We start from the raw sequence: 23,589 nt of genomic DNA on the forward strand, positions 1-23,589 counted from the left end.
ATATAATAATAATGTTATCATACAAATATTGAAAATCAATAATATAAAAAATTTATGGTAAAATTAGGTAAAAAATTGGAATATAAATATAATATTTTGATTCATTTATTATCTCTTTTTTGTTGATATTTTTATTTAACAAGAAAACTAGTATAGAATAAAATTAATATAATAAAAATTATATGTCTTTTAGCTCAGAGAAAAAACATCAATCACTTGAATGGTGAAACTAGACATGGGATTAGTAATTGATTAAAATATGGTCTCATTAATTGGTCTCAACATTATTGTTGTATTTGTTTGTTTCGATATAACTTATTAATATTTATGACAACAAAGTATTAACGATTCTCATATAAAAATAATAAAAACTAATTATTAAAGTAATGAATAATTTATATATATATATATATATATAAATAATAAACAAACAAATTCTAAATATTTTGAGCGATTATTAGGGAAATGAAGAGAAATAATAATTATTTAATAATTATTTTTCTTTACTTTTGTTTTCATTTTTCATATGCTTTGTGTGTCTGTCTATAAGCTGTCATTTGTTTGTTGTTGTGGTGATTGTACTTCACTATAGCGAACACCGTTAACCTTATTATCAGAAATAAAACAAACCAATTATTAATTGATTAAAACTAATTAACTAATATATATATATATATATATATTTGCCTTAAAATCATAGTCCATGACAAAGGACGGCACCTGTAGTTTCTGGAGTGAAACTACATTCTGAACGACGATATATACCACAGGAGTGTACAGAATCGATAGATTTTATAAAAATTGAAACAAATTTTGTTTATGAAAAACTTTTAATACATTTTTTTAAGCAAAAGCTAAAATCATTAAAAATGTAATTTTTAAAAATGGTTCAAACCTTTAGATATTCAACGCCTCCGATGCAGAATAGTTTACGCTTAAGTATAGTTGCGTTGAATGTTGTGAACCACCAAACTATAAGACGGCACCAAAATGACGGATGAATTAGATAAAAGGCTTTCAAATTTTTCTTGTATTCGTAACCCAAAAGATTGTAAACATTTTGGACAAAACTAATGGACGGAATGTTCTCCTTTTGAGTCATACTATGAAAGTATATCACAATATATTCTTTGGTGACAATCGGATCCAATAAACGAATCAAATACATGAGTGTTCGCTCATTACTCATTGTGTCGGCTCTGAATCGTTTTCCGACTATCACTACAACAGGTCTACCCATTACGTCTTCACCCGATATGTACAGACATCGGGCACTAATATAATCACTAAAGTCTTCAACGTTTGCTTTACGCAACAGTCGTTCATATCTATGTTGTCTTTGGATTTCTTGAGTCATTGGATCATAATTTTTGGGAGTAATTGCCGACCGACCCCTGTATTTATCCAAATCCCCCTGCATTTTGGCAAAAGCTGTCTTTCCGACAGCGACTGATGAGTCGAGACCACTGGACAGGTCGACACTCTCCTCAACACTTGTTATTGTATTTGGTTTGGCCTTTTGTATTCGTATTTCGCGCTCCGGTATCACAGGTTCTCCATTATCTCCTCCGACATCTTGTGGTAAATAATATAATGCGTACTCTTCTTCAGGTTCCGAACGGGGAAAATAAAAAGGCATCAAAAGTTCATAAAACCCAATATCTATGTCTTCGACGGCAAACACAATCAATTCAATAGATTCGGAGTAATGTTCAAGAAATCTGCGAACAACTCGAAGAGCTATGTGAGCGGCCGACTGTCGGGGATAACCTCTGTTTGCAGTATTTATCGCACAAAAAGCTAATGACTTGAATTGATTGTCGCGACTGATTTGAAGTACTTTTGAATAACAATTATATAACGCATTTTCAGCCGCCGTATGATATTTAGGGTTATATTTGGGGCCAACTGTATGAATGACATAACGGGTCGGCAGATCATACCCTTTAGATAACTTTGCGTCACCTGTCTTACAGATCCGCAACTTTTCTGCCAAAAAGTGTCTCATTTGTGGTCCGCCTTTCGATATGAAATAAAAAATAATAAAAACAAATCAAATCATTACATAAATTAACAGCAAATCAGTTGTTGGCCAACAAAAAGGCATACCTTTAGTAAGAATTCTTTCGTTAAGAACTGATCTCTAATTAACAATCAAAACAATTGTATTAATTCAATGGTTATATTAATTAATTAATTAATTTAATCAATGGTTGAATTGTAGACCTCATTGAAGTGTTCATTAGTTGTATTGACAATAGCCGTCACCGATAGCTGAGTGATATCACCGAACCAAAGGGCGACCTTAGAGTTGATGGCCGGCGAGTACGGGAACGGACTCTTTCGGTGCATCTTTTCGTCCGTCGGATTACTCGCCAAGTCTTGTATATCTCTGGCGGCAATCTTTGACCACAGTTTCAGATGATGTGTTTCAATGATCTGCGGAGTAGTGGCCGCCGAGTCTAGCGCTGGCTTTTCGTCCATCGCTTTATATGCTATTGTTTTGCTGTCTCTTCAGTAACCAAATAAAAGTGACGATAAAAATGCAGAGAAACGACACAAACAATGAAAACACTGAACAAAATGTTATCAATAAATGTCTTATCACTCAATAGTTTTTGTTGACAACTAATATCACATTCAATGCATTCAACAAAATCACTGTTTTATTAATAATATTCAATGCATTCATTCAATCAGTTTAAATCATTTTGAGATAATTTGGTATTATTTTAAACATTAGACACAATGTATTAAATATCATAAATAGTACTGAATTTTGCTGAATGTAATGCCTATTAAAAAATAGCAATAAATTGTTATTTAAATATTTGCTAATAAAAAATGTTTGAAACAAAAATCAAATATTAGACGAAAAACAATAAACAAAAAGTTTTTTTTAATGCGTGTCTACTATTAATATAATGTAAACACTTTTCTCATATTAATAACACTTGTTGTCATTTAAACTAATAGCAGTATTGAATCAACCAATAGAGGACGTGGGAAAAGGGGAAAACTRGGGGAAAAAGATTTGTACACATAAAGTATTGAAAGGGATTGCGTAATAGTATTGATAAAACTGTTTTTATGGTGAATAAATATATAAAAAAAATACTCAATTATATAATAATATATAAATTTAACTAAAATAACAAAAATATTTAATTTTTGTAATGTAACAAATAAGCGACAACTTTAACTATTTATAGAAAATTAATTAATTATTTTATAAAACTTACAATTATTTTAAAAGTTATTTTCCACTGTAAATATAATACAGTATTATTTATTGACTCTAAATTATTGTGTTATACCCATAATATTCCCATAATATACTGTATAGTTGTAAATGCAAATGATTTTCAAATTACAATATATTAATAATACTAATTTAGTCCAATAGACTAGTCATAGACTATCGTTGTTTTTATTTATTGTTGATTTGTTTTATATAATTAATAATTATAATATAAATTATTTATTTTAACTTTTAGATAATTAGATATTTATAATAACAATTTTTATAAATTATTAACAAGCTAACAACAAACAAACACAATCATTTTTAATTAATGTTTGTTTTATCACTATTATTTTTAATATTAAATAGCCAAGTTTTTTTTAATTGTTAAACATTTTATTAAACAATAATATCCTAATAACTTTAAGACATTTGTTTTGTCTGTTTGTTTGTTTGTTTGTTTGTTTGTATGTGTGCACACTTCCTCAACAACCATTTTTTAATTCAAAGCTAAAAATATATTGTTATATTTTCAATTTTAATTTAAAGCAATGTTATTTCTATGGGAAATTTTAAATGATTATTGAGCTCAGGTAGGTTTTAGGGACAGGTAGGCTGGTGTCGTGTAATTACACTTTGCTATATTATATGAGTTACAGGGCACCGGGAGGTAAGCTACCTGTGCTAAATTTTTGCAAAATTTTCTCAAATGCAAAAATTTTCAATTTGTGTTAAAATTTTCAATTTTAATTTAAAGCAATGTTATTTCTATGGGAAATTTTAAATGATTATTGAGCTCAGGTAGGTTTTAGGGACAGGTAGGCTGGTGTCGTCTAATTACACTTTGCTATATTATATGAGTTACAGGGCACCGGGAGGTAAGCTACCTGTGCTAAATTTTTGCAAAATTTTCTCAAATGCAAAAATTTTCAATTTGTGTTAAAATTTTCAATTTTAATTTAAAGCAATGTTATTTCTATGGGAAATTTTAAATTTTTGTTGAGCTCAGGTAGGTTTTAGGGACAGGTAGGCTGGTGTGTCGTGTAATTACACTTTGCTATATTGTGTGAGTTTATGGCACATGTTAGCTACATGTGTTAAATTTCAGTAAATTTTTTTCAAATGCAAATTTTTTTTCGCAAAAATTAAATTTTCAATTTTTATTAAAATTATTTAAATATATATAAAAACTAAAATTTCTCAAAAGTTTAGTCGAATTAATGTGTATTGGTTCAGTAGTTTTGTTACATTAGGTTATGTAGTAGTTGTATAAACAAATTAAGTCTCATTCAAATTACTTATAGTAAATATTTTTAAATTAGTTAAAGAATTGCACGGCTATACATGTTGCTCGGGACAAACTAGTAATTATTATAATAAAAAACAAATATTAATTTATCTAGGATCAATATAATATATGTAGATTTACAAAAAAATAGTGTGTAATAAATTTATGAATCACAATACAGGTAATGTACTGATACTAATGCATTATATTGCATGTACTCTATAACTACCGGTAACTATATTTTATAAGTTTAATTTAATTATATAATTTAGTTATTTATTATRAATCATATTTTTTGAAATTTTAATTAGTTATTATATTATATTTTTGTGTTTATTTTCTGTATTAGAAATACAGATTAAAATGTAATTTATTGTAAAAGTTTTATATGATATTAAATTTATATTGTATCATTTATTTAGTACCTCTTATTAATAATTTATAAATTTTATATACTGTATCATATGACTAACAAGTAGTTATATTATATTATATAAATTAAATGATTAGTTGAAGTTAGTTATTAGTAATAWTTTATTACTAATAACTAACTTCAACTAATCATTTAATTTATATAATATATTAGTAATAACTTATTACAAAATGATTATTTCTATTATCTTATAATCAAATGACCATGATCATAATATAATATTATCAAATATATAACATTGTGTCATTCATTGATTAATTTATATACAAAATTGCATTAAAATTTTATCTGTTTTTTTATAAATTTCAATCAATCAAAGTATCAATTATTTATCAGAGTATTAATTATTAATTATTAAKTTTGAATCAAATCAATCAATTTTGTAAACAATTTTTTATTGAAATTTTTACATTTAATTCATTTGGTTTTTCTAAATAAATATGATTTGAGATCAAAATAAAAGAGTGGATAAATTGATGACCAAATGAGATGCACTGACAGTCAATAAGATGACGGTTTGTTTGGTGTGAATGTCATCACTGRTCGTCTCTATTGTCGACTCTTTCACTTGTGTTTGCGTTTGGGATGGAAGTGAACGCAGGACTTATTGTCGTCGACATCACTGCACTTCTTTGCGCCCTTTCTTTTGGTGTGAAAGTGAACGCATTTGCCTTTTCCTTTGCATCTCTTTGCCTTTGAACGACCTCTGCCTCCTCTTCGTCCTCCACTTCGTCCTCCACGTCGTCTACCACTTCGACCTCTGCTCCGTCCACTTCTTGATCGGGACCGACCGCTACCGCCTTCACTACTGTCTTCGTCTTCACTGTGTCTTCGGGCCATTTCTTGTAGACTACTTTGTAATGACTTTTTTGTTTTTGGTCGCAAACAAAGCACTTATAATCTTTACTTTGACTTATCGATTGACACCAAACTAAATAACTGTTGAATTATATAACAGTTTTGAATTTGAATTATTCCCTATAAATCCCATTCGTATTGTTGTAAATCGGGTGACAAAAACTTTTTTCTTTTTTTTAATCAATTCGCGCCACAAATAAATTAATTTTTATAAAAAATTATTATTTTTTGCAAATAAAAATGTATATAAAATTTATTGCATTGCAAAACTATTTTATTTAGAAGATTACAGAAACTATTACAGAAATAGTTAGCCATAAGAATAAATTATTAATTAATTTTTTATCCGATTCTTAAACATTTAATTGTTAAACATATTATTTTTGGGTTTATTCCCTAAACAAATATATATTTTATATTTTGTTTTATAAATATTTTTACAAAATAATTTAACTCTTATCTCAAACATGTTTATTGTCAATCTATGCTATCAATGAAACAAACAAATTCAATAAAAACTTTTCAATTGAATTGCGATAAAAAATAAGTATATATTTGTTGTTAAAGAATCGGTGAATTGAGTTCACAACCAGAATATATGTGTCAATGAAATGACTGCAAAAAAAACATAAAAATATTGAATCGAATGAATCAATCATTTGAATGCTTTTTTGTGTTGTTGTTGTTGTAGTCAATGAGTGAGTGATTTAATACATGCAATGGTTTTAGTGTTTCTCCAATACATTAACTCAAACAACACAACACTCCATACAATACTTTACAACACAACTGGCATTGCATTCACTGACTGATTGTTAGTGACATTGGATTAGTAGACAAACAGTGGACACTAATCGGATAAATGGCAGACAACAAGACAAACAGTGATACAATCCGGTGCTTCCTCGACATCAATGTTGGCGATGAATACGGTATGTATGATATAGGCTATAGTGGCCAACGATTGAACAATAATTTTGTTGACACCACCCGTTGTCACCGATTGTGTCATCTAATTGTCATTGTTTAATGTCCTCAACAGTTGGCCGCTTAGTGATCGAGTTGTTCAACAATGTGGTGCCCAAGACGTGCGAAAATTTTCGGGCGCTTTGTACGGGAGAAATGGGAATCGGCTCTAAATCCAGACCACTTCACTATAAGGGATCCATTTTTCACAGAAGTACTGATTGATTGTCATTTGATTTGATTATTGTTAATAAGTGTCAACAACTGTCACTCATATCATATGTTTTGTTTCCAGTAATCCGTGAGTTTATGATTCAAGGCGGAGATTTCACCGATTTTAATGGTACGGGAGGTCAGAGTATTTACGGCGAGAAGTTTGAAGACGAAAATTTTGAGCTTAAGGTCAGTATTACTCTCATTAGAGTATCAATTAGTTTATGTTGTTTTTTGATGGCATCGACAGCACGACAAACCTGGACTCTTAAGTATGGCAAACGCTGGTCCCAACACTAATGGCTCACAATTTTTCATTACAACTGTACCGACACCTCATTTGGACGACAAACATGTGGTGTTTGGCCAAGTAATCAAAGGTATGGGTGTTATCAAGTATTTGGAAGGCCTGCAGACCATTGCTAACGATGTTCCCGTTGAGGTAATCGGTTTCGACATTATTGTTGACATAATTATCACTGATTTACATTTGATTTATTTCAATAGCGAGTTATAATCAGTGATTGCGGACAATTCAAAGCTGACGAAGACTACAATCTCAACGAAAATGACGGTTCAGAAGATATATTTCCTCCCTTTCCTGAGGACACGGATCTTGATTTCACTTCGGTTTGTAATTTTTTTATTTCATAAAAAATTGCAATGCGTTTTGAAATGCAAACTATCTAAACGTTTTGAAACATAAATTTCTAAGAATTTTTAAATGATTATAAAAAAATTTTATTACAAATTAGCAAATGGAGAAAGTTTTAGAAATTGGCGACAAAATTAAAATATCGGGAAATCTTTATTTTAAAAACGAAGACTTTGTAAACGCTAATCGCAAATATAAGAAAGCGTTGCGTTATTTAAACAAATTGCACGACAATGACCTCAACGATGAAACTGAGAAACGGGTTCTCAATCAAGAACTTCCATGTCTGCTAAATAGGTGTTTATTTTTATATATATATAAAAAAATAATTGTAAACTTATAATTAATTTTGATAATTTCAAAATGATTTCTATTTGACATATGATATCTATATAGTGCTGCCTGTCTGTTGAGACTCAAACGATATGAGGCAGCACTGGAAGTGCTAAACGAATCGCTTGATATCTGTCCTGATAATGCAAAAGCATTATACAGAAGAGGTCAGGCATATCACGGCCAACGAGATTACGATAAAAGTCTGTTTGATCTTCAAAGGGCACAAGCATTGGCACCGAGCGATAAGTCAATTGCAGCCGAATTGGCGGCCGTTAAGGGAGAGATCGAGGCCTATAAGGCCAAAGAAAGGAAGGCATACTCGAAGATGTTCTCATAAATAGATCCGACGATATGTACGATCTAAGCAAACCATTTGTACTATAAGTGCAGCAAATCTTCTTTTTTTAATTACTGGTAATTTCTGTAAATATTTTTGACAACAGAGTCACAGAGAGAGAGAGAGAGAGTTTGAATCAAATATTAATTGAAATGAATTTAGTTTTATTTTCTACTATTTTATTTTTTTTTTGTTAAAGTAGGTAAATGTCAATTGAAATCATATTTATGATACACTTATTATGTCATAATTACGTCCATACAGTAATTGTGTGTACAATACATTATTTCAGAGAGAAAGTGATTTTTAATTTAATTCTCGGTCTCTGATGTCAAACACATTTGAAATAAACATTTTATTTTGCACTTAATTTCCGCCGACTTAAAGGATATTGTGATTCCGTTTTATAACAAAAATTGTTTTATAAATTAATTTGTTTAGTTCTATAAGTTTTGTAAAACTATTTCTCACACAAAATACTATATATTTTGATGATTTGCTAATATGAATGTATCTCTGAATGAAAAGTTCAATGAATAATATGTGTATTGTTTAAAGTTTATAAACACAGATATAAATATATATAAAGGCTAACATTCAATTAATTTGAATAATAATAATTTTAATATAAATAATAATTATAATATTATTATAAGAATATAATAAAGAAATGAAATATTTTCATTGTTATAAATTTTTGGTCATTTATTTTCTAACCATTTTGTTAATTGTGTCGTCAATTTGTTTTGTTGAATGCAATCGATATAAAAGATTAGATGAATCGCCAACTGAAGAACTAGTATCCATTGGTCAAGACGTAGGAATGCCAGAGGATATGAGTCCAGGTATTTGATGTCAAAATATTTGATACTTTTTTAATATCAAATTATATAACTTATAGAATAAACATAACTTACCGGTAAATCCGATACTATAGTTACCGTAAGTTTTTATTACTTTTCCCGGAAATGTAGAATATTTTCATTAAAGCAATTCATTTCTCAGTTCATTGTTTTTCGATATAAATAAATATTTTTCTTCAATATTTTTTCAAATCACTTATTTATATTTAATTTATATTAATTTGTTTACCAATTAATTAGTTGAAATAGCGTGCGATAGAAATTTTAAAAGAGAGTCCAATATATTGCATCGACAGTCACTATGCCGACCACCGCGAAAGCAATTAATACCAGTAAAGATGCCGTCCAAGTACTATATGCCGGGTGTCTATCACCGGCCAAACATGTATGAAGTGGAGAGATGTGTTGGCGTTTGTCARCACCCAAACCACAAGTGTTTGCCAATTGAAAAAGAGATCATCGAAGTGCCCATAACTTCAGATTTTGTATAATTTTATAAATTGATTGTTTTAATCTCATTGTAAAATAACCTTTTATTGTATCTGATTTAATCAGATATACAGTCGATTATTAGGCAGTGGTAGTCACACAAGTGGTAATCCACCCGAAAAATGTATGCGAATCAAAATGGAGAAACATTTGTTGTGTGGATGTCAGTGTGCAATGACTCAAAAGAATTGCAGTGATAAACAAGTATTTTCAGAGGACAGGTGTATCTGTGAGTGTAAGGATATGTCTAAAGCCAAAAGCTGTTCCCAATTGAACAGAATGTGGTCCAATGAAAAGTGCGATTGTATCTGTCCGCCAACCATTTCCAGACAATGTTCATCCGCTGCTGTCTTTGATGAAACCAATTGCAGGTCAGTTATCAATTAAATGAAATTTTTGATAAAAATTGTTTAATTTTTAAATTTATTTAATTAAAACAATTTATTTTTTTTCATAGATGTATACAAAACTAGTAATATCATCCGAAATATTAGTTTAATATATCATTTTTCATACATATGTATAATTTACTTGATTTTTTTTATAAAAATTACATTTTTTTAAAAACAATCGTATATTTTTTTTATATAAAAATTGTGATTTCAAAAAGTATAATCAAAAAATGTATATAAAAAATCAATGATTTCACTTAAATAGTGTGTAAAAAAGCTCTGTAAATATGATTTTGAAATGGCAACACTTGTAAATAATTATTGAGTTAGATTGACTCGGATAACACCCATATTTACCGTTTCGTAACTGTTGGACAAAAAAATACAAATAATATAATCTTACAAAAACAAATCAAATATAAATGTTATGGATATAAAAAAACAAAACATACGCAAAGTTTTTTTGCTTTAAATACTGAATGACTGCCGGTTTGATGCGACCCATAACACCTTTGGTTGCCCCGTAACCGGTGATAATGTCGACCGATAGTTTGCGTCGTCCCTGAGTTCGCTTTAATTCATCACATTTACGACATAAATATTCAGATAATATGGCATTTACTTCCGGTAAACGCAAACCATGTAAATCAAGTTCATTGGTATTTATACTGACATATGATTAGGATATAAATTAAACAGTAATTAGTGATACAAATGAGTTATAATGACACCAACACTCAACCAACCTATTGTAAAGAATAGCATCGACCGTCTCTTTGCTGAGTCTATCAATATTCAGATGCAATTGATTGGCTTCGTTAGCATAATATGAGGCGACGGCAAACTGTTTGCGATTGAATGCCAGTCTTGCCCTGTCGTGTGTCTCCTTTTTCTTGACTAATAGAGAACTCATTTGCGATATGTTTGAGTTGATATCAATCGGTTTGCGGATAGATTTGAGCGGTGATGCAGAACGCGAGCCATTCATTGGTGAGCCGTTTTGTGGACTATATTTTTCTTCGGCAATCAATTCATTAATCTCTTTTGTGAAGTCGTCATCCAAACCCAATGAGTTATCTAATACATCGATTGTTTTTCCTAAACAATAACTATTAACAAATGTAAAGATAAAGAAATGTATAGTTTAAACATTTATTAATAATTAAATTATATTACAATAACTTACGTATTGGACTCGAAAATGGTGTCCAAAAAGCTTTGATCGACTCCGGGATATCTTTGAAACAACTGATCTCTTTTCAATTTAGTAGACAACAGGTCTTTGGCATTTTGTCTCTTTGTTGGACACGAAGAGTTGAGTGCATTCGCTGCCAAACTTTTTTGATATTCTTTACGACTCAAATCCTTTGCCATTTCAATATCCAGTATCTCTTGAAACTCACTTTTAGGCAAAACCTCTAAAGCAGATTCTTTTGTCTGATTTTTAGACACTTTGTTATTATTCATATTATTGTTAATGTTTTGGCTTTTATTTTGATGATTATTGAAAATTTTACTATCGGTAGTACTTTGAGGTTTAGGTTTAGTTTGAGACAAATCTTTTTGATTTAAAGACTTTTTCCAATTATGATGAAGAAGTCTAGCGACGCCATGACTTAAAGTAATGGTCAAATCATCTTCAGTTAGAGTGTCAGTTATAACACCAAATTGTGACTGAAGTTGAGCCGCTAARAAGGTGTCCAGAGTTAGGGAAAAAATAGGTTCATCAGAATCTTTGCGATTGTTTAGATTTTCTTGTAAATCCTCTTCGCCTGAGTTTGAAAGTGATTCCGAGATCGTCTCAGGACTGCTGACTCGCGCTTCGGTACCATTGGACAGCTGCTCAAGTGATCCGACATCGAAGTGATCTTCATTAAGTTCGCTCAACAATTTTTCGGCCCATAAATAGTCCTCATGACAGGCGTCAAGAATTTCATTCAAATGATTATTTTCCGCTTTCGGAAACTTCTGCCGCAATGTATTTAACTTTTGATCGCGACTTAAGTCGTCGGGCATATCATTAGTATCGGTTCCCTTATGAAACCTAACACCTAAACTACTTTTTATATCGTAAACCTTAGTCTCACTAATTATCTCTTCACCATCACTACTGTCAGTGTCTAAACCCTCGTTCGAGTCTTTATTGCATTGTCTTAGCTCAAGAAGTGCCCAATCTTTAAGCTCTGTCTGCGAGAAACGTGAATGAAAAGTAATACTGACTTCTGATTTATCATTTTTATCGTTTAAGTCAATAGGAAATGAAGGAAACTCCCAATTCTGTTGTCCTAATTGTTTGGGAACTCCAACCAAACTAAACATTCTCTTAGTATTGGATGTGTTCTGCAAACTAACTTCTTGAGCTCCGTTAGTTGTACTCATATTATTTACATTCGAAACAATATTGTCGTTATTAGATTTACCAGTGGTTTCATTAGACACAACTTCTTCAACAGTTTCCTCCTTAATATCATCAATAGTCGTATTACTAATCAGATGTTCCTTTTGAAATATTGGCTCTTTAGGTGACTCATAGATAGGATTTTCAGTTTGCAGTCCATTACAAGATGTAGACTGATCCATGTCATGTTGTTGTTGATTATCAGTATAAGTAAACTCGTCATCCCTTTCCCATCCAAACTCCTGACTAACACAACTACTTCCGCCATCAGAGGCATTGACCGATGAACTATCTTCTGAGTCTGTGTTACGTTGATTGAGTGCAATAAGTAAATCGATGTCTATTTTGTTATCATTTAAAGAATCAGTTGGTTCTGTCGAATTGAGCGATGAAGAGCTTTCTTCTTGAAAATTGCATAATTGTGCGCTTGAAGATTGTGGTGACTCTTCGTAATCAGAGCTCACACCAGAATTATTGACAGTCCATGCATTTGTTGGACTACTTATTGATCTCGATATCAGTTTTGTGGCATTTGTCGATACAATTTTACTATTCATTACTTGAGTAGAGTTTGATTTTTGCAGCAAATGAGTTGTTGGCAATGTCTTGACAACGTCATCGACGGTCACTCTTTCAAACTTTTGAATCATTGATTCGAGTTTTTCTTTAGTGATGCCATGAATATTACGTCGCGACAACTCTTTAGGATTTCGACTCCAATAGGTGTCCGGTTCGAGAAAATAGATTTTATAACCTCTGGTATAASCAAAGCTAACATAAGGTCTCATTTCCCATCCCTCGAGATTAGTATTATCAATAATAACGGGTGACTTCCCATTTTCAGCGTATTTCTTTGCCCTTTTCTGATTCCATTCGTGAGCAATGGACAGTTGGTTGGGATCAAACCTATAGGTGCCGTTCTTTATAAAATAGTCGTCTGTACTTAAAATTATACCATCGGATCCATAGACAAGCTGATTAGCTAACGTAGTCTTTCCACTGCCGGGTAGTCCACGCATTAAAACCATTATTTTATGTTTTTTTCTGATCATTTGTTTTATATCGTCTTTAAGTGATACYTCTTTGAGCTTTGATGATGACGGCTGACTAGACTTTGCACTGATCGCCGCTGACTGAATAGATTTGGGAGAAAAAATGTTGGCAAAAGGCATTACGGCGTTCAATGGCGATGGCTTGTGATTGACCTTTAAATTAAGTGGCAATAGATTGAGCACTTCTACCGGTTCCCTGTTATAAGTCGTACGATTGCCAACATCCCTGTTATTGCTATTTGTACTGTCGGTCAACGGGGGCTCAGACACAGTATAAGGAACTTCGTCTATCGTATGGTTGGATGTATTAAATGCATGCAATTGTGCTGATAATGGAAGTGTGTCTCTGTTTGGCACCAATTCATTGATACTATCGCCGCACATCTCCAATAAGTTTTCTAATGTCTGGTTGACTGATAATATATATTTTATGTACAATTATTAATATTGTATAGTTATGAATGTTATAATATTAAATCATATTAAAAATGCTTAATCATATCATATATAGTTGCATGTAAAATAAATAAAAAATAGTTTATATATATAAATTTATTTGTAATTTATTAAACTTATGAAAATCAACAGCCAATAATTATAATTTTATATGATATTAAATTATTGAGAATATTTTTTTACAATGTTATAAAAATTGCATACCTGTGCTTACTTTAACTAACTATATATACCATATCATATAATAGAACCCATTTAATGATATATATTATTTAAATCATGTGAAATAATTAGCTAATATATTAAATAATAAAATAAATTTATAAAATACATATATATATATATATATATAGAAATATTTTCATTAAATATAAACTAAACTAATTAATTATATACTTTCAAAAAAATAAATTGTAACACATATATCGATAATAACAACAACAAAAAATTCTTACAAATGTTGCCCTAATTCTTATGCAATAAATTTCATTATTTTTCAAAGTAAAGGTCAGTATAAAAAATAAATATTAAGACTTAAATTATTTATACAAAGTTAATTGTTATAAATTATAAACATTGATAAATTTAATTGTAAACAAATGCTTATCGATAACTCAATTATACAAATATTTTATTATTAATTATCAAATGCATAAAATATATTTATATATTTTAAATAATAAAATGGATTCAAATTACAATATTTATTAAAAATAAAATATAAATAGATTACAAGTTATATAACTATAGATACTATATATAAAAATAGTGCATTTCTATTATAGACTAAAAGCTATTAAGTATCAAACAAAGTTCAATATTAGATTAATCAATAATAAAACAACAGGTGAAAAGTTAACCATTTTTATTATTAATTATCTATAATTTAAAATAATTTATAGACTTATATAATAATGTTTTAATATAAAGACCACATATTTATCACATGTCTAGTCAAACAAATTAATTTATTGCTTTAATTAATTAGTTCATTTAAGTAAACTTATAAAAATTAATTTGCATTTTATATAAATCGATAAAATTATTCCAGTGATTGATATCATATTTATGTTGGATATAAACTCAAATAAATAACACAAAAAATTATGAAACTATACATTTAATTGGCAGTCATAACAGGAAACTATGTGATATAATAATAAAATAAATAAATAAAAAATTACTAAAAAAACAAAAAAAACTTTAGTGAAATTCGTGTTAAACTTTTTTGAGACACACCTAAAATCACAGGGTTTTTATATAAAACTTTTTATAATCAATCATTTGTGCTATTATTTTCTCTCTATATATAAAACATGACTTATGTTAATTCATAGCATTTTTTTGTTGGTTAAAACTATTTTCTTTTATTAACCACAAAATCTTTCACTTAAATTATAAAAACATTGTCAACTAATCTCTAGCTTTCATGAAATATAAGATCTATTTTTGGCTCTAATAATACAAGTAATTCATAGTTGTAAAGCCATTGCCTTTCAAGTTATTAAAATTATTGAAAAATAAATATTATATATAATTAGCAACTATAGGATTCAATTATGAGATAATTATGTGGTTATAAACTTTTAATAAAAATAAAATATGAATACATTAATATCTTATACGATATATTTACTAATTAATTGCGAATTTCATATTTCAGTACATTTTTATTATAATAACAAAAAAAAGATTTAACTGAAAGATAAGCGATAATTAAGTCTAAAATAAAAACAAAAAAAAATACATACAATTAGCGGCACATTCTTGAAAGACACTGTCGATAATCTCTGGATCTAATCGGTTGGCAAACATTTCCTGCAATGACCTTAAATTGTCCATTTGTGTCACAGCATTGGTATCATTAGCGGCCAAATTGGATATAACGACTGTATTTTCGTTGTTATTGACGGCCTTTAAGTCAATGGCCCGTTGTTTCACTTTCTTGTTTCGCGGCATTTCTTCTTTCTGTTTCTTGTTTACAGTTTCTGACCACTTGTCGGACAATATCTTAAACCATCTAAATTTGATCACTAATTCTATATATCATATAATCTTTTTAAACACTTTTTAAAAAAATAATTAAATGCTTTTTAGACTTTTTCTTCGTTTAATTAAATTTTTAACTAATAATATGATAATAATAATCACCGAAAGATATCACAAAAAATCCAAAATATTACTAAACAATAATAATAATCTTGCAATCATTGGTTTGCCGTAAATATAATGCTTGGTTGGAACCGTTGTGGTGATAATCGTTGCAGACATTGGATAATTCAAACACCAATTGTCCAAACATTTGTTAACAATGATTTGCATTGGCTATCAAATGGACCAAACAATTCAATCAATACTTTTTGTTCAAAGTTGTCGTTATATATTAAATATGTTTAAACAATAATAATAATCAATTAATCAATTGCTTTGTAATAATTAAACTAAAATTTAATAATATTTTTATTAAAGTGAAACCCAAAAGAAAATGTGATTTTTATTTATAAATAATAAATGATTTTCAATCTCAATGTCAATACAACACTACAAACACTCTTAAGAGACAAACAGTTAATACAAAAACATTGACGACTTGTGTGTCTAAACAGTAATACAGTAGAAGTAGTAGTAATACTACAGCTATACTCATATTCATTATTATTGACTCACTTTATTCACTAACAACACTATAACACGTGATCTCATGTATTACAGCAATCAGTGTGTGTGTGAGTCACGTGACAATTACGTGGGCTTTGTTGTAGTGTTTTGTGCCCCACATTCAACACAAACACTAATACATTGCTGTAATAATACTGTACTATACTTAGGGTTAGATCAGATTCCCTCCCTCGTCTTATTTTCCATAAGTTCCTTATATTCCCTGTTCCCTGGGAAGACATTTCCTTGTGGTACCACCTATCGTACCCTAACTCACATTACATAATGTTTAATTAAAAACACGTTTGTATAGTAAATGTCTACAAAATGTATTTAATGTTTTTACTAAATGTTTAATAATATTTGAATCATATTTTGATTGAGTTATTACTAACATAATGGTCCCAATTGAAACACATAGCCATTGAGATTATGTACTTTTTAATGTATGACAAATTATATTTTCCCTTTCTAACGATCAAGGGAAGGAATATAATATATTTTCCATATTTTCCGGGAAAATTGGAGGGATTTTATTTGGGAACTTCCCTCCCTGGGAATCTCAATCTAACCCTAACTATACTATACTGTATGACTTGCTTTAGTCACTATACAAGTGATGCCCACTATTGTATTGTTAACGTTATTAGTGATGACASTGTCAGCTGAAACTGTTTTTATTTTATTTTTTATTTAATTTTGTCAAATATTTCATTTGACAATCAAATGGCCAAAAATTAATACAATAATTGATACATATGTTACAAATTATTAGTTTGTTTCTCAAATGAATTTAATTGCATAATAATTAATTGACAACATTTGACTTTGACATAGATTTATGATAATAAACGATAAAATCTTAATCTTAATAAAGTTGTAACAAATATTAATATACATTAATATATGATATTTGCGTTATTTATTAACAAAATATATTWGCTTTTATCATATTATTAATATAAAACAATACTGTAATAAATTTATAATAATGTAAAACTTTCAAAGTTTTTTGTTGTCATCCCAAGGGTTGGGCCACTGTTTAGTCGAACATTAAATGTTTAGTATTATGTGTTTGTGTGTGTCTTTCGGGGGAAGCGCTGGGGGTTTGGACTCAGATTTTTGGTTTGTGTAATGCGTTTGTGATTTCTGTACGTACAGTGTGTGYGAGTGATAGTGCAGTGAATATTAAAAAAATAAAATAAAACATAATTTTGTTTTACATTTTATACAGTATTATAAACACTCGGCAATGATGTAGTGTTTACTAATATACTGTATATTAATATAAGTTTGAATTGTTGTTGCGTTTTGTTGTCACCGATATAGCCATGAAATCTCGTTTCAAAAAATTTACTATTGAATCGATTGAATCGTTTTTATAATTAAAAAAAAAACACAAAAATTATATTATAATTGCATTTCAAATATAATATGAAATTGTTTGACTAGTGTTGTGTTGTGTTGTGTTTGCTATCATTAATTTACATTAGAAATAATAGTATTATTTCGCAAATTTTAACGGTAAGTCATAAATAAGTGTATCAAATGATTATCATTATTACTACTAGTGTTACAAAACATAAGTATATCCTACACAACACTACACTATAGAGGGGGTCATAGGGGGTGAGTGGAGGTGAGGGGGTATCGATTTGTATGCGTTTTATTAATGTTAACATTGATTAAATTGTTTGTCATTTTGTATATAATGCATGTTTTGTTGTAAATTACAATTTATTACAAAATACAGTACAGTATAGTAAAGTAATGCACAATCTATTGCACAGTATATTCATATTAATATACTATTACTTTATTAGTCTTATACATGAATAATGTGTACACATTTGCCAACCCTTTCCATAAGATTATCATACAATTGATTAGTATATAAAATGACGTAATTTATGATTAGTGACTCACGTATGGCCTTCGCCTTATGATATCCAGTGTTGACTGTCTTGTAATGTCTTGAGTGCCGACAGTCTTAACCCCATTTGATCCCAATTTTTTGGCCATTGATTTCAAATCCGATTTCATTGAATTAGACTTTAGATTTGTTTTATTCATTTGAATGATTTGTTAATTGATTCCCAAATGACATGAGAAACCAATTGAATGCGTTTTTGAGACAAATTTGGTAATCAATTGATTTGTGATAACAAATACCACGTCTTAACTCATGAGAAACGATTGTTTAGTCCATAAACCAATAAATTGTTTAAAATCTCAATGATTTAGATATCAATTATCATCAAAAGTGGATTCATTTGGGACACATTCAATACAGCGTGAACTCCAAAATCTGGTCATTATTTTTAGACATTTAATTGATTTTTCTTTGTTTACATCACTTCCTCTTTTACTTCTTCTATTAGATTGTCAATCATTATTGTATTAAATATTATTAACAATTGATTACTTAACTAAAGTTTACGAATGTCTTTGATTTGACAGAGTTTGCAAACAGGTGCCGATCATCAGCTAAACGATTGGCTTCAATTGGGACAGTCATTGTTGGCCGACATCAGTGACTTCAGCGGTGGTCATCTAATGCCTCCAATGCCTCCCAGGCGTAGAAAATACAATATAGACGTCTGTGAAGAGGATAAGAATCAATCCAAACGTTTCAAGACTTCAGTAATGAGTGATCGGTTAGTATTGAGAGCCGACCATCCGTTCAATGAACACGTATTATACGCGTCACTCGTTAAATGCTAAGCATTTAGTGATAAATCACGCGCTACTTATTAACAATTTTTTTAAACGCTTTTTATAACCAATGTTTCGGTTTACTTTCAGCTATAATTCTCGTCGCAATAGTTCCCGAACTGATGACGAAATGAGCTCTTTTTCACAAAAGAAATGTATTGCTTTCTTCAAAGAGTTTGCTTGTATGTCATCAATCAATTGATCCCAAAATGTATTGATTTATTTATATATAAATTTATTATTACAGCCCATAGTGATCCCGAAATTATTGAACCGGAAGGCATAGAAAATTTCTGTAATGCACTGTCGGTTCAACCCGAAGATATAGTGATGTTAGTGATTGCCTGGAAAATGGAGGCAAAACAGATGGGATACTTCCACATCAAAGAGTGGGTTAAAGGCATGAGTGAAATGCAGTGAGTGGTCATATAGTTTGGATGTTAAATGAAATACTAATTAACTTTTTTATGTTTATCTGTAAGATGTGATTCATTAGCAAAATTACGTAACAAATTGGACTCTTTGCGCCTTCAACTCAACGACTCGTCGGTATTTAAAGCCATATATCGTTACTCATTTGACTTCGCGAAGGTATGTGTTTTCAATTGATTTGTTTTGTTTGATTGCATAAATTGATTTCAATTGTTGTCCAATAACTTGTAGGACAAAGATCAGCGAAGTATCGACTTAGAGACGGCTAAAGCAATGCTTCAGCTCTTATTAGGCAATCGATGGCCACTTTATCTCTACTTTCATCAATTTTTAGAGCAATCGAAATATAAAGTCTTAAATAAGGACCAGTGGTGTAATGTACTGGAGTTTAGTCGCTCTATTAGTCACGATCTGGGAAACTATGACGAGGACGGCGCGTGGCCCGTATTGCTGGACGAGTTTGTCGAGTGGTACCGAAAAGTTGCGCACATTAATTAACAGTATGTGTGAACCACTAAATAGCAAATATTTGAAATTATATGTCAATTAATATTGTAATTAATAACTAATTTATCAAAATTTTTGCCAACACATTGTCAACAAAACAAAAATATAATAAACATTTGTATTAGGGATTGAATACTATTGTATACATATTATTATAAAAAAGTTTATTTAATAACTATTTAAATTCTGTATTTTTTTTTGTTTTAAACTTCTTGAATGCTTACTATTAATAGTTTGTAAATGTTGTTTTGTCGCAACTTATTTTATAAAAAAAAAATAAATTATTTTAACTGTGTAATTTTTATAATTATTTATATACAGTAATATTTTTATTATAAATTAAATTTATTAATAATTTAAATTGTATTTATATTGTTTTTAGCAAATGTATGCAATTTTTATTGTAATTATCAAAAATATTCTACAATATTAAAAATAATTCTGATTTAAAAATGTCTTTAAAATAAATTCATATATTGAAGCAATCGATCTATTAGTTTGTAATAATAGTAATGTTTGGATCAAATCAAATAATTAGTAGCTTTATAGACATTATCTCCAATAATAATTACCGGTAATAATATTATTATTAATTAGACATTTATTGAAAACTACGAGTAATTTTTGACTTTACATTTAAAGGTAAGCAATTAGCAAACATTTATTAAAATCATAACAGTTTGTACAATACTATTGGTACGGGTATTTGTATACCACTTTAGTTGGGAGGGTTGGCGTGTTTGTACCACTATTAATACAATATCTATAAAAACAATAGTTTAAAACTATTTGAACAAAAAAAAATTACTCAAATATTTAATGTTTTAATATCTATGTAATGTTTTTATTAAAAAAAAAAACAATAATATCATTACAACAGTTTGTGTTTACAAATAGACGTTATTAATGATTTTGTTGTCAAAATGTATTATTTATTTATTATTTATATTATTTACTATTACTGACAATACATTTAATAAATTAGTGATCAAACTGTTTGATATCAATTGCATATCTTTCGGTAAATATATATATAAATAAATTGTGTCCACAATTATGGCCGACTATTCTGACTTCCGAATCGGCAAACTTAATCTCAAAGGAGAGAAAAGGTATCACTTTTTTTTGGTGACAATTATTGTTTTGATTGATCCGTTGGTGACTTTTTGTTGATTCAAATTGTGTTTTTCCAGTAATTTTTCAGTAAATTTTTATTTAAATAATTATATATTTTTTTGTTTAAATTATTTTGTTTTTTTTAATAGAAAGAAGAAAAAAGATAAGTCACGTAAAGTCGAGATCAGCGAAGAAGAGGCAAATATAAAGACAGACAGAGTTGATGCCGAAAATCATGGTTTGTGTCCTTTAATATATCAGTTAATTGTCTTTATATATCTCATACATATTATCATAATACCAATGGACAGGACTTTGGTTTAAAATCTCCGACTTTAAGCACATAACTGGACCGATAGCTATAGAATTGTCACCCTATCAATACATCCGTGCCCTCGACAACGGTCTGTTTATATTAGGAGCCGCCCATCAACCGGGAGAGATACCCGATCCCGAAGAGATACTGACGGCCATACGATTTTCAGGCACACATATAGCTCTTAAATCAGGTTATAATAAATATCTGAGTATTGACTCCAAGAACCGATTGGTGGGTCGGTCTGATGCTATTGGACCGCGGGAACAGTTTGAACCCGTATTTCAGGACAGCAAAATAGCTCTGTTGGGCTCTAATGCGTGCTTTTTATCAGCTGATGAAGATAATCCTGAATTACCTTATATTGTGGCCCGCAGTTCAACCGCCGGTCCCAACGAAATGATCAAAATTCGTAATAATATTGATCCCGAAGCTGTTCATAGGGAACGACAATTGAAAGCAACTGCAGTTGAAGAAAGAGGTTCACTAAAGGACGCAGAAGTGAATTATGTAAAGAAATTTCAGAGTTTTCAGGACAAGAAGCTAAGGATTAATAAAGAAGAAACCGTTCACTTGAAGACCGCCAAAGACACTGGAAAACTGCACGAAGTATTGTTAGACAGAAGATCTAAGATGAAGTCCGACAAGTTCTGCAAATAATTCATTTTAGTTTTTTAAACAAAACATTTATTTTACAAAAATCATCTTAAAATAAAATATTATTTAATATACTGTACTTTATTTTTTTTTAAAATTATATTATTAATCTCTCTCTCTCTCTATATATATATAGATAGATATATATTGACACATTATAATGAGATTACAATTTACCATAAATATATAACAATTTTTATTTAATACAATATTATTAATAGTATACATATATATATATATATATATATATATATATATATATATATATATATTAAATTAAATCAAAATGTGTTTTGTATCGGTAAATATAAATATTGGTTAAATTATGCGTACATGAAATCAACTATTAAAGTAATTAACGAAAAATGACATTAACTGGTAATTATAAATAAGTTAAAAGTAATTAATGAATTATCAATGAATGTCATGTCATACAAACAATATGATACTATGTCAACAAATTCAACAAATAATGCAAAACTAAATAAAAATAGTTGATATAAATTATCAATTTTATGTATTATTGTTACCTTAGATGAAAATATGATGAAAATACAATAAATGGTTCAAACAGTCCATTTCAGGACACTGTTTGTCGTTTCTGTGGGCAAATCAGCTGTAGCTCTGGTGTGCGTCAGTTTGATCTCTCCTTTGACACCTTTATTCTGTTGCATTGCCATTCGTTCTTCAGTCTTCTTGAGCCGAAGTTCTCTCATTTCATCGTTAGTCATATTATCGGTGCTAACTGTGGCCTCACTGGTGCCGCCCAACACTTTACCGGCCGATTGGAAGACCTGATCGCTTGAATTTTCATTCTTTTTATTCTTCTTACTTTTGGTTTGATTGTTAGATTTGACCGTTCGTTTCGGTGGTCGGACAGTATCAGCAATCGTACGGATAACTCCTTTATAGCGGACTTCTTGTTTTCCTTCGATTGGCTGATTCTCGCGCTCCGAGTTATCACTGATGGACGTCGACGGCGAGTCATTTATTAGTACTTCGGTACCTCTATTGTCGTCGTCAATACTGTCCATATCTTCAACAGTCATTTGGTTTCCTTTCTTCAATAGTTCCTCGATATCCATAGTGTACTTAATATCAACCAAATTAATCATCGGCTGAGTTCTGTTACCGAATGGCTTCGAATTGACCTGTGGTTTGACGGGTGGCGTATCGGCAGCAATGGCCACATCACACAACTGGTCAAT

The 23,589-nt window shown here is 29.6% G+C and overlaps 6 protein-coding genes across 8 annotated transcripts; 4 read left to right on the forward strand and 2 right to left on the reverse strand.

Annotated features, from left to right (window-relative positions):
• Positions 1-437: 437 nt before the first annotated feature.
• On the reverse strand, positions 438-2,720 carry LOC128961929 (protein GDAP2 homolog). The gene is made up of 5 exons (XM_054308255.1): positions 2,227-2,720; positions 2,110-2,143; positions 896-2,019; positions 688-747; positions 438-606 (listed from the first exon to the last, which is right to left on the reverse strand). Exons 1-5 carry the CDS (start codon positions 2,482-2,484, stop codon positions 544-546), a joined length of 1,539 nt encoding a protein of 512 aa, XP_054164230.1. The 5' UTR covers positions 2,485-2,720; the 3' UTR covers positions 438-543.
• A 3,680-nt stretch (positions 2,721-6,400) lies between these two features.
• LOC128961750 (peptidyl-prolyl cis-trans isomerase D-like) lies at positions 6,401-8,916 on the forward strand. The gene is made up of 7 exons (XM_054308012.1): positions 6,401-6,755; positions 6,866-7,003; positions 7,085-7,191; positions 7,253-7,444; positions 7,510-7,632; positions 7,758-7,954; positions 8,054-8,916. The coding sequence occupies exons 1-7, from the start codon at positions 6,686-6,688 to the stop codon at positions 8,328-8,330; spliced, it is 1,104 nt and encodes a 367-aa protein (XP_054163987.1). The 5' UTR covers positions 6,401-6,685; the 3' UTR covers positions 8,331-8,916.
• A 181-nt stretch (positions 8,917-9,097) lies between these two features.
• LOC128961751 (balbiani ring protein 3-like) lies at positions 9,098-10,203 on the forward strand. Its single transcript, XM_054308013.1, has 4 exons — positions 9,098-9,175; positions 9,434-9,678; positions 9,749-10,053; positions 10,140-10,203. Exons 1-4 carry the CDS (start codon positions 9,154-9,156, stop codon positions 10,153-10,155), a joined length of 588 nt encoding a protein of 195 aa, XP_054163988.1. The 5' UTR covers positions 9,098-9,153; the 3' UTR covers positions 10,156-10,203.
• Positions 10,204-10,355: 152 nt separating this feature from the next.
• Positions 10,356-16,037, reverse strand: LOC128961749 (NEDD4-binding protein 2-like). Its single transcript, XM_054308011.1, has 5 exons — positions 15,732-16,037; positions 11,261-13,937; positions 10,821-11,183; positions 10,527-10,742; positions 10,356-10,441 (listed from the first exon to the last, which is right to left on the reverse strand). Exons 1-5 carry the CDS (start codon positions 15,937-15,939, stop codon positions 10,393-10,395), a joined length of 3,513 nt encoding a protein of 1,170 aa, XP_054163986.1. The 5' UTR covers positions 15,940-16,037; the 3' UTR covers positions 10,356-10,392.
• Positions 16,038-18,036: 1,999 nt separating this feature from the next.
• LOC128961758 (DCN1-like protein 4) lies at positions 18,037-20,444 on the forward strand. Of its 3 annotated transcripts, none has more exons than XM_054308023.1 (7): positions 18,037-18,162; positions 18,883-18,949; positions 19,099-19,295; positions 19,444-19,535; positions 19,601-19,769; positions 19,836-19,944; positions 20,017-20,443. In XM_054308023.1, the coding sequence occupies exons 3-7, from the start codon at positions 19,195-19,197 to the stop codon at positions 20,281-20,283; spliced, it is 738 nt and encodes a 245-aa protein (XP_054163998.1). In that variant the 5' UTR covers positions 18,037-18,162; positions 18,883-18,949; positions 19,099-19,194; the 3' UTR covers positions 20,284-20,443. The 3 variants fall into 3 exon arrangements, with proteins under 3 accessions (XP_054163998.1, XP_054163997.1, XP_054163999.1); XM_054308022.1 differs by lacking the exon at positions 18,037-18,162 and adding an exon at positions 18,532-18,781; XM_054308024.1 differs by lacking the exon at positions 18,037-18,162 and having other exon boundaries at positions 18,885-18,949; positions 20,017-20,444.
• An 817-nt stretch (positions 20,445-21,261) lies between these two features.
• On the forward strand, positions 21,262-22,445 carry LOC128961073 (protein FRG1-like). The gene is made up of 3 exons (XM_054307282.1): positions 21,262-21,404; positions 21,558-21,646; positions 21,720-22,445. The coding sequence occupies exons 1-3, from the start codon at positions 21,349-21,351 to the stop codon at positions 22,382-22,384; spliced, it is 810 nt and encodes a 269-aa protein (XP_054163257.1). The 5' UTR covers positions 21,262-21,348; the 3' UTR covers positions 22,385-22,445.
• The last annotated feature ends 1,144 nt before the right edge of the window (positions 22,446-23,589 follow it).

This window comes from Oppia nitens, unplaced genomic scaffold (genome assembly GCF_028296485.1).
Source record: "Oppia nitens isolate AA-2021 unplaced genomic scaffold, nextdenovo-longstitch-racon4-pilon3 scaffold5_pilon_pilon_pilon, whole genome shotgun sequence".
NCBI lineage: Eukaryota > Metazoa > Arthropoda > Arachnida > Sarcoptiformes > Oppiidae > Oppia > Oppia nitens.

What these genes read in the sequence shown, in the direction of transcription:
- LOC128961758 (XM_054308023.1), top strand. Translation starts at nt 19,195, where the DNA reads ATGCCTCCAATGCCTCCCAGGCGTAGAAAATACAATATAGACGTCTGT. An exon ending in AAAGGCATGAGTGAAATGCA is followed by an intron (nt 19,770 to 19,835) that starts GTGAGTGGTCAT and finishes TTTATCTGTAAG; the next exon opens with ATGTGATTCATTAGCAAAAT. An exon ending in ACTCATTTGACTTCGCGAAG is followed by an intron (nt 19,945 to 20,016) that starts GTATGTGTTTTC and finishes AATAACTTGTAG; the next exon opens with GACAAAGATCAGCGAAGTAT.
- LOC128961073 (XM_054307282.1), top strand. Translation starts at nt 21,349, where the DNA reads ATGGCCGACTATTCTGACTTCCGAATCGGCAAACTTAATCTCAAAGGA. An exon ending in AATCTCAAAGGAGAGAAAAG is followed by an intron (nt 21,405 to 21,557) that starts GTATCACTTTTT and finishes TTTTTTTAATAG; the next exon opens with AAAGAAGAAAAAAGATAAGT. An exon ending in AGTTGATGCCGAAAATCATG is followed by an intron (nt 21,647 to 21,719) that starts GTTTGTGTCCTT and finishes ACCAATGGACAG; the next exon opens with GACTTTGGTTTAAAATCTCC.
- LOC128961929 (XM_054308255.1), bottom strand. Translation starts at nt 2,484, where the DNA reads ATGGACGAAAAGCCAGCGCTAGACTCGGCGGCCACTACTCCGCAGATC. An exon ending in CGAAAGAATTCTTACTAAAG is followed by an intron (nt 2,020 to 2,109) that starts GTATGCCTTTTT and finishes TCATATCGAAAG; the next exon opens with GCGGACCACAAATGAGACAC. An exon ending in GAGGCGTTGAATATCTAAAG is followed by an intron (nt 748 to 895) that starts GTTTGAACCATT and finishes ATCGTCGTTCAG; the next exon opens with AATGTAGTTTCACTCCAGAA.
- LOC128961750 (XM_054308012.1), top strand. Translation starts at nt 6,686, where the DNA reads ATGGCAGACAACAAGACAAACAGTGATACAATCCGGTGCTTCCTCGAC. An exon ending in CTAACGATGTTCCCGTTGAG is followed by an intron (nt 7,445 to 7,509) that starts GTAATCGGTTTC and finishes TTATTTCAATAG; the next exon opens with CGAGTTATAATCAGTGATTG. An exon ending in CTTCCATGTCTGCTAAATAG is followed by an intron (nt 7,955 to 8,053) that starts GTGTTTATTTTT and finishes ATATCTATATAG; the next exon opens with TGCTGCCTGTCTGTTGAGAC.